Source organism: Notolepis coatsorum (genome assembly GCF_963971535.1).
Source record: "Notolepis coatsorum genome assembly, chromosome: 2".
NCBI lineage: Eukaryota > Metazoa > Chordata > Actinopteri > Aulopiformes > Paralepididae > Notolepis > Notolepis coatsorum.
Window position 1 is genome coordinate 26,873,906 of NC_140166.1, and position 10,718 is coordinate 26,884,623.

Here is a 10,718-nt window from a genome sequence, read left to right on the forward strand (position 1 = left end):
CCCCATCCATTTCATTCAGTCCAATCCAATGGGTGCAATACCATCCGGAGAGACGATAGGGGCAGTATTTTCCCTGTTCGAGCTCAGATAGATCCCCACTGGTAACGTGAGGCTAGATTGATGAAAAATGAATGGAAATCGATCATTTAAAAAAGAGGGATTAAATAACGAGTTTCTCGTTCGTGGCACTCAAAGTGTTGAAAGAGAGAAAGTTACCTCTCCACCATCTAGTTTAGCACCACAAACAGTGCTAAGCCACTGCTCCTTGTACTGAAACACAGAGCACACTGGAGACAGGGATCAAGCAGGCTATCTTGGCCAGTTTGGCCCACTCTGACTGGAAAGATTTTAATATTTTTCCGGTAAAAGAAACACGGTAATTACTCAAAACTAAGAACATATGATATTTTGGGCATATCACCCAGCACTCATTTGTATCTTGTATTTTGATCATTTGCATAATTCTGTGTGAGTGAGTCCCATCACATTTGTATACATATTACATGTCAGATATGCAAGATTTTATGATGCACCTGGCATTTGCTTAAAGAATCAGACTCAAATCGTTGTTGAATTTTGTTGGACAAGCCATTTCTTAAAAACTGACATCTCCTGTGTTGTAAAGCAGCTCTCCAAATCTCATTGTACTCCATGTGCACTTGTACTAGGGATGCCCCGATCGATCGGCCACCGATCGTTATCGGCCGATAATCAGTATAAATATGCGATCGGGGAATTCCGATAATTAGTCATATTCGCCGATCGCGGAAACTGATCAAGTGGATATCTCACTCGCTTGTCTCAGACGCACAGGACCTGCAAACTGCTCCTCCTCCCTAGCCCCGCCCGTACCCGTGTAGAGTTTGTAAACACAGAGGAGGCGGACCTCCTCTGCTGAGTCTAGATAGTGCATTCGACCTGAGCTAACGTTAGCTACCTAGCTATCGTTACTGTTTAAACAAAATTACCCAGTCAACTATTCACTTTTAGTAGGAATTGTCTAACGGTATTTAGCCGGCTAGCTACTGATTGCTCCGGATATCAACAAATGCCCCAGGAAGTCTAGTAGTCCATGTTGATATCTCCGTTAGCTTGCGTTAGCTTGCGTTAGCTGACGTTAGTTCACAGTTCAAAACGAAATGTCCGATTGAACTAAATAGTTGTCTTAACGTCATCTAGCCGGCTAGCAGTAGCTACAGATAGCTCCTGATATCAATGTCTTATAACATTGATTGAATGCGTATTCGAGCTGAGGGCTTGCTGAATGTGAAATGACCAAAGCATAACGTTACCAATAGGGTCCCGCTGCAGCGCCGGAGAATCCTTTTTGGAGCTGGAGGCTACTAGAGTACACACAGACAGTGGAGCTGTTTGCAGATGGTGAGCATTTTGACTTGTTGCGTGGTGGCGATGTCTCGCAGATAATACAAGTACAAGTCTAATTATATAATATATATATTTTATTTAAAAAAAAAAAAACTTTTTATATAAAATAATTTTTAATTTCTTTTTAATCAAAAACGATCGGTATCGGATCGGTATCGGCCGATATGGCTCACGACGATCGGTGATCGGTATCGGTGGCAAAAAACGTGATCGGGGCATCCCTAACTTGTACACTGTGATAATTAACTAGAAATACTGCTATGGCAGCATGATGCAGCATTTCTTGAAGAGGAAGTATGTGATTGTGGGCATACTTGTGTGTAATGAAATGGCAAGTCTCAGTCATTACAGTGTTTAAGCTGTGATGAAAGAGTACACCGTCTTTGCTTTGGTAAAAGCAGCTCTCCATTAACAATTATGAATGTACTTGGTAGTTAATAATCAGTAGTAGTGCAGACGTATCAAAACCTGGTGCAATCCTTTCAGGTGGAATGAATACCTGAACCTTCTAATGGCATCACAATGGGTACTTACTAGCCATTGAAAATGTGGACTTCTATATTCTATTGTAGAATAATTTTTTCTTAAATAGTTAAACCTGAAAGGGCCATGGTTAGTGGCCTTTGTGCTTTTGTTAATTTTCAAATATAACTATAATTGTGTCTTTGTGTTAATCTTGTCTTTTTAGTAGTAAAGGAAATGGCATGTTGGGGTGGGGACCAGGTTAGGTGGGGTTCGGAAATATTTCCAACTATGACAACTATTGCCACTGTGACAAAGCGCCTATGGTTTTGAAAACTTTTTTTATTAAAGGAAAACTCCAACATTTTGGGAAATTAGCTTATTTAACATCTTCCCTGGAGTTAGACAAGAAGATACATACCTTTTTTGTCTCTGTGCATGAATTAGGCTTGGGGAACAGCCGCTCCGTTAGCGTAGCTTAGCTTCATCACTGGAAGTGGGGCAGAGTTAGAGCCTGACGTTCCCTACAGTGCCCTACAGTCACGAAATACACTCAAAATACAACTCCAAAACGTTCCTGTAAACATGTTGTGACCTGTGTATTTACCACGTGGAGAAATAAAAAATAATTGAATTAGACAATTACGTTTTCTAAGCAAATATACTCGAAAAAAAATTTGCCTAACCACTCGTCTCTGGGCGCAGTCAGTGATTTCTACGTGAAGCCGTGTTTGTTGACACTCATTCATTCAAAGGATCCGAACCGATTGAAGTTTATTGATACCATGACTTAAAATCCTCTTACCTTGACGATTAAAAGCCTCCCCAATTTAGAAAACAGTATTCCAATGGCTGGTCTTGATAGGCTGCTAGCTAACGGAGCTAACCAGACACTAAAGCTAACCGGACACTAAAGCAAATATAATGACTTCCTTTCTGGGGGGTTTCAAAATAAAAGAGCGACGTCTATAGCAGCGGAATACGTTTATTTTGTACATTATCTAACATTAACACGAACCTAAACTAACGTTACAACTAGGGCTGCAACGATTAGTCGACATAATCGACGATGTCGATTATGAAAAATCGTCGACGAGATATTGTTGCGTCGATTAGTCATTACAAAAATAAAAAATAAAATATTATAATTTTTTTTTCTTTTTTTGCACTACCTATCTTTATGAAAGTGGCTTCTCAGCTCTGGTCCAGCCAGCTGAAGACTTCTTAGCTTAACATAACAGACCGACAGTAAGTTTGGGGGAACTAATGGGATAACTGGGGATGTTGTTTGGTCCTGACAAGAGTCTCAAAGCAACTCTGAGGTCATGCTCAATGTCCAATCTGTTCCTCTGCTCTGTCTTCAGCTGGACCAGAGCTGAGAAGCCACTTTCACAAAGATAGGTAGTGAAAGAATTTTTTTTTTTTTTTTTTTTTTTTTTTTTTTAAATACAATTGTTTTTCGATTAGTCGACTAATCGAAAAAAATCGACAGATTAGTCGACTACCAAAATAGTCATTAGTTGCAACCCTAGTTACAACTAACCTAAAGTTAGTTTAGGTTCGTGCACACTCACTCCACTGTGTGCGAGTGTGCGTGTGTTTAAGTAGACTATTGTGCAACCGTATACACAGTGGTGGAAAGTAATTAAGTATTTTTACTCAAGTACTGTACTTAACTCATTGACTGCCACGCTGTTTTCCCCATCTTTATTCCCTGGCGCCAGCATTTCAGACCGTTTTGACGATGTTTGTAGACCCATCGTATATTCTATATTATAGCTATGGAGACATAGCACACTATGGCTCATTTGAAATGCTTATACTCCCAACAGGGAACGAACCGTTTATTTCTACATACATCCGTTCCTGCACAATCCCAGGCTAAAAAGTGGCCAGTTTCCCCAAAACCCATGCAAATTTTCTAGTAAGAGATATCACGTCTTTTGTGAAGCATGCGCAGTTCGTGCTTGTTGCTCGACACTACATTTCCAGGTAAAATGGCTCATGCCTCATGTTGATACATATTGTTCTATTCACAAAACCACCATGGGTAATCTTACCTGCTTCTCGACTTGGCATCCATTCTGGCTCATCTGGGTCTGACTCAGTAATCTCGGCATCTGTGTCGCCATCGCTGAACATTTCAGTGAAATATTCGGCTCTGGACGTGCTGTTGCGACTACTGCGGCGCGGTGAGACGCTCTGAACAGATAACGTTACATCCTCGGCCGGTTTGGCTTTAGTATTTTTCTGATTTACGAGAAATGCGGACTTCAACATAGTCTGGATAGTCTTCACCTTGTTTTTCCTCTTCATAATAATCTCCAATCATTCGCTACACACGGATCACTATTGCCGACTCTCTCACAAACAGTTTGCTGTTCAGAGTTCATGTGGGGGACAGGAAACTGGCCCAGATGTACTCAAAAGGTAGGCAACACTGCCACCGATCGGGATTCGATCGTTATCACAGTGTTACCACATCCATGACTTGACATACACAAGGTGTGGGAAAGTGTCTAGTATCATAATAATAAAAAATAAATAAAACATAAAACGAATATACTCGTGTTTGGCGTGCATGGGCGCAAAAAACGAATATACTCGTTATTGGCAGTCAATGAGTTAAGTACAATTGCGAACTTTATACTTTTACTCCACTACATTTCAAGGGAAATAATTGTACTTTTTACTCCATTACATTTATCTGAACCCATCAGTTACTAGTTACTTTGAAGAAAATGATTTTGCATAGAAAACATAATAATATTAATATATACATATATTATATACAAAATAAAAAATGTATGAAGATTATATACTTTCACGTTTGAAGCCTGTCAACTTCAAGAGGATGTAATCAGAGCAGCATAACTGGACCACATAGTGTACCACTTTAACATAACGTATAGAGGTCAATGGATGCACAAACGTCATGTAGAATGTGTACTTTTACTTTAGATACTAAGTACATTCAATAGCAAATACTTCTCTACTTGAAGGACTTTTACCAGAGTACAGATTTATCTGAGTATTTCTACTTTTACTTAAGTAAAGGAACAGTGTACTTCTTCCACCACTGCTTACATTACTTAATGTTTTTAAGTTGCAGGAACTTACAGGAAATGGCTCCCTTTTCTTTTACCTCCCAGACGAGGGGGGGAGGGGGGGGCTATGCACCATTAGCAAGCTAATATCATGGTATTTCAATGTTTTTTGGTCACTATGGTGGTGATGCTGACCAAAATATGATGGAAATACCAGTAACATCTGTATACCAGTAACACATTAACTTGTGAAACAATGCTGATATACATTTGAGAATGAGTAATTTGCTTTTAGTTTTAAAAAAAAATGGTTTGTATGAAGATTACAAATGTGAACCATTCTTATTTTGTCATTTATTTAATTTAATTTGTTTCCGTTTGAGTCCGTGTGTTACGAATATAGGACAGGCATGTATACGCGTTATGCTTCAGCCTGTACCTTTTCAGTCACTGCTAAATCAATTGTTGAATGATTGTGGATATTGGATTGTGTGTGATGACTGAATAAACTACTACTACTATTGTGGTTTGAAACTGTACAAAAGTGGTACCATGGTGATACAAAACGTTTATGAGAGTAGGTAGTAACCCAACATTATATATACAATGGCCACCGGTACTATTGTAAAACTCCAATGACCGTCATAAATGTTTTTTTTTAATTGTCCATGTTTGTGTGATCAATCATGGGATGGCCATTATCTCAAAATTGACCCCAACAGGTATCGACCCCAACAGTAATAATAACTATTTTAAAAACCTGTTGCAATTGGAATATGTCACTAAATGCTATAGAAGGTATTGCACTGCGGTCAAGTGAGCAGTCTTTCACTTTTGCGTGGTCAAACCAGCCGCTCCTGTTTTTCGAGTGCGTGATTAGTTCCAGGTTTACGGTAATGCATTAAAACAACCACGGGAAGCTGTTGTAATTAACCGAAGTGACTTTCGAATACAGTCTCACAAGTAGATCTTACAGAAATACTTAATATGACATTGAATGCGCATCGAATCAATAGGACGTTTCGTATGTGCAGTATTATTGAACATCGAATCACTAGGCGTGTTCGAGATGGGATAGGCGGACGCAGATCTGCGCAGGTTTTACTACGGCCTCGCCAAGCGCGTTGCATGACGGTTCGAATGTTGTCCGACTTGCTCTGAAAATCTGACGAGACGAGGCGCGGAACTCTGCGGGAGCGAGCCACGCACAGCCTTCAGAGCCAGGCTCCACAGTACCTCTCAGCCGGCTGCTCCCGGCTGCGTGTATCACTTCCGCAACAGATTTAGTCGGATTTCGGTTTCCGGGTTCGCCTGATTGGCCGCGACGGCCACGTGACACGCCCCCGCGGCAGCGGCAGACTTCACTGCCGCTTTCCCACTTCAACGCCAGAGCAATATTGTCGCGCCATCTTCTGAGTGCAGACGCGCTGCTGTTTAATCACTTTTCCCACTTCAATGACAGAGCTGCTGTTTAATGCTCACTTTTCCCACTTCAATGACAGAGCTGCTGTTTAATGCTCACTTTTCCCACTTCAATGACAGAGCTGCTGTTTAATGCTCACTTTTCCCACTTCAATGACAGAGCTGCTGTTTAATGCTCACTATTCCCACTTCAATGACAGAGCTGCTGTTTAATAATATTGTCGCGTTGTGGAAAGCAGGATGAGAGAGCGTAGATTTCAGTGTGTATCATTTAATCATTTATCATTCAGAAGTACAGAATACTTTTATCCAAAATGCTTCTTACTGTTACTGTTAGAGACTGTGCTAGACAAGATAAGTATGAAATAAAATGGTATAGCATGTAAAATAGAAGTAAAAATAGAGGTCACGCTGTTCAGTATAGACAATGTACAATGTTCGATGCAGAATAGAAGTAACTGAGTTACCATACAATATACTATGCAATGTACTAATATACAATACGGCTCACTTTTCCCACTTCAATGACAGAGCTGCTGTTTAATAATATTGTCGCGTTGTGGAAAGCAGGATGAGAGAGCGTAGATTTTATGCTATACTATTTTATTTCATACTTATCTTGTCTAGCACAGTCTCTAACAGTAAGAAGCATTTTGGATAAAAGTATTCTGTACTTCTGTATGACAACAATGTATGCCTTTCAAATGTTAAATGATAAATGATTAAATGATACACACTGAAATCTACGCTCTCTCATATGGCGCGACAATATTGCTCTGGCGTTGAAGTGGGAAAGCGGCAGTGAAGTCTGCCGCTGCCGCGGGGGCGTGCCACGGCGTGTCACGTGGCCAATCAGGCGAACCCGGAAACCGAAATCCGACAAAATCCGTTGCGGAAGTGATACACGCCTCCCGGCTGGGAAGAGACTTGCTGCGGTCGCGCAAAGCGCCTATTGGCTCAGAAAAGTTGTCAGTCACCAGCCACGTGACAGCCAGGGAGTTATGAGACGTTTGATTGATTGAAAACTTTATTATGTTATGCGTTATCATCATGATAAACTTCAAGCTGTCAGACACACACACACACATACACATTAGGGGTGGGAATCACCAGTTTCATCATGATACGATACGATATCGATTCTTTGGACAACGATACGATATTTGCCGATATCACAAAGTCTCTCACGATACAATACGATACGATTAGATTCAGGTGCCTGCGATCGATATGAGATGATATCATATGCCCATTTAACACAATCAGTTATGAGACTCGCCACAGGATTTTCAAAATAAGAGTATCGATATGAATCGATCTTATTACATCGCATCGATCCGATTCGATCGTTGATAATTACATCGATGTATCGATCTGGATCGATGTATCGTCCCACCCCTAATACACATACACACATGCGTCGTCTGTTTTGCCTCAATACTGTATATATAATTCTGTTTTGCCTCAATATACACAGTATACATATATATATTGATGCAAAACAGAATTATTCAGCAGTGTGTTGTGTGTGCGTGCGGCCAGGAGAGCGCAACAAGATGGTATACATTATGGTATATGAATAGTATATTCCACTATAGCAGTATATGGTGTGCTGTACATTTGAATCTGATCTAATTTTGCACACGTCCATCGCATTATAATGAGCTGGACAGGTGTGTAATGTGTGTGTGGTGACGTGAAAGCGTATCTGCCATGCGAGACTAGGCGAGAGGCTCTCGTGAAATCTGAAGTGTCCTCCTTTTTAACTCCTCCCCCGGCTTCACTCGGCTACTCTAGTTTACTTTCGAGGCGAACCGAAATCCATCTCAAACACGCCTAATAGGACGTTTCATATGTGCAGTATTGTATATTCGACCACTAAAGCTACAGACAATTCCACTGAGGAACACTTCCGGTGAGGATTTCAAAGTAAAGGATAGCATGTGGTTAATTTCTATTATTTCATAAGTAGTTTATGACACTGCCATGTTTGTACTTAATACTTCTTAAGACTACTTGCACAAATAATATGAACTACTTTTACTGTGTACTTTGAGTAATTTGATTTTCAGTCCTTTCCATAGAACAATGAGCATTTTCGAGATCATTGTTCTATGGAATGGACTTTGAAAATCAAATTACTCAAAAAGTACACAGTAAAAGTAGTTCATATTATTTGTGCAAGTACTCTAAGAAGTACTAAGTAGAAACATTGCAGTTTCATAAACTGCTTATGGAAGAAATGGTTTTTATCCCACATCAAAGTTAGTCAAAAATGCTCATTCTTGAGGTCTTTGAAAATCAAATTACTCAAAAAGTACACAGTAAAAGTAGTTCATAAACTGCTTATGGAAGAAATGCTTTTTATCCCACATCAAAGTTAGTCGAAAATGCTCATTGTTCTATGGAAAGGACTTTGAAAATCAAATTACTCAAAAAGTACACAGTAAAAGTAGTTCATATTATTTGTGCAAGTAGTCTTAAGAAGTATTAAGTACAAACATGGCAGTGTCATAAACTACTTGTGAAATAATATAAATTAACCACATGCCATCCTTTACTTTGAAATCCTCACCGGAAGTGTTCCTCATGGAATTGTCTGTAGCTTTGATTGATTGATAAGTGTATTAACAGATTGCAGAATGGGTACAGTACAATACAGCTCAATACATACAATTGCAGACCAGAGAAAGACTTTCGTCTTGTTTACATGATCAGGGTCCCCCATTTTCAATTCATCATAAGTGGTAGAATAAATAATACTGCACATACGAAACGTCCTATTGATTCGATGCGCATTCAATGTCATAATATTAAGTATTTCTGTAAGATCTACTTGTGAGACTGTATTCGAAAGTCACTTCGGTTAATTACAACAGCTTCCCGTGGTTGTTTTAATGCATTACCGTAAACCTGGAACTAATCGCGCACTCGAAAAACAGGAGCGGCTGGTTTGACCACGCAAAAGTGAAAGACGGCTCACTTGACCGCAATGGCATAGCATATCGGTATATAAATAAATAAATGATCTCCTGAAGAAGCTGAGAAGCGGGTCCCCAGTTAAATGAGTAATAGTTGTAATGTCACTGATGACATTTTATTCACTAGAAGTTATACGAGTATACAAGAATGATTATTCTGATCACAGGCTTCTCTCCACTGTTACCTCTCCAGTCTCCACCTACATACATTATAGACTATGGAATTCTGGACTAAATCACATCTAAAAACAATGATCTTCTCAGATAGGGGTCCGTGAGACAAATCAAACGGGGGTCCCCGACATATATTACACGTCAATTTGGGGGACCTTGACTTAAAAAAGTTTGAGAACCACACTGCCTTTACAGTGCCAACGTGGATGTCGAAGTTATCCATTCAGTCAATCTGATATCGAACACAGATGCAATCCTGTACGTGTTTTTTAATAGTGTATTCTAGCCTACGTTCGGCTAGAACTTGGGTGTGTGTGTAGTTATTACGTGCATATCTTAATTATCTCTCTAGGTACTCACAGGTTGGCAATGCCTGCTTTTCGGACCGCAGTGGAGATGGCCTTGATGGCAGTGCACATAGAGTTGAGCAGCGTCGTCAGCTCCCCGGTGCCCTTCGCCTTTCTGCCCTCCTCCAAAACAAACCGAGTCAACGTGACCACGTTAGTGTCGAACGATCCTCGGTCCGACATGATGGCTGCAGCAGCTACTGTGGGTGCATCAACGACAACAACAAAAGCAGCAGCAAGGGTCCTGGGTGATGAAGGAAGGAGGAAGAAAATAATATTCTTTTAAATGCCTTCAACGCGGAACTCGTGTAGTTGAGGGGTGTGCGCAGATCCACGCCGGTGGCCAATCCCAAGTGAGAGCCGCTCTGAAAGAGAGGTGTGGCCCCCGCTGAAAGAGAGGTGTGGCCACTGGCCCCCACTGAAAGAGAGGTGTGGCCACTGGCCCCCACTGAAAGAGAGGTGTGGCCCCCACTGAAAGAGAGGTGTGGCCACTGGCCCCCACTGAAAGAGAGGTATGGCCCCCGCTTGACAACAGCACGCTTTGTGACAATGCGGCTATGAAAAGGCAGCAGATGAAGTGATACCGTGCTGCTGCTGCTCGGTGCCAAAGGGAGGATACGCCGCAAATAATAGACTTCCTCATGCCTGAAATTCAACTGCTGAGGCAGGCCGGCTGCGTGCACTCTGCTAAAACTCCAAAAGGCTCAAAGACAGTGCCGTTTAAATGCGGAGGATAGAGTTCACGTCACGTTATAACTTGTGATTGATTGATTGATTGATTGATTGATTGATTGAAAAGTTTATTAACAGATTGCAGAATGGGTACAGTACAGTACAGCTCAATACATACAATTGTTAAGAGGATGCAGACCTGAGAAAGACTTTCGTCTTGTTTCCAT

At 40.8% G+C, this 10,718-nt stretch overlaps 1 protein-coding gene across 1 annotated transcript in view; it reads right to left on the reverse strand.

Moving 5' to 3' along the window:
- LOC311224298 (fructose-1,6-bisphosphatase 1-like) overlaps positions 1 to 10,088 on the reverse strand; it is a 28,559-nt gene extending 18,471 nt beyond the window's left edge. Inside the window, exon 1 of the mRNA XM_084309225.1 lies at positions 9,833 to 10,088. Coding sequence (XP_084165351.1) covers positions 9,833 to 10,002 — 170 coding nt within the window. The 5' untranslated portion in view covers positions 10,003 to 10,088. The remainder of the gene's footprint in view (positions 1 to 9,832) is intronic.
- Positions 10,089 to 10,718: the final 630 nt, after the last annotated feature.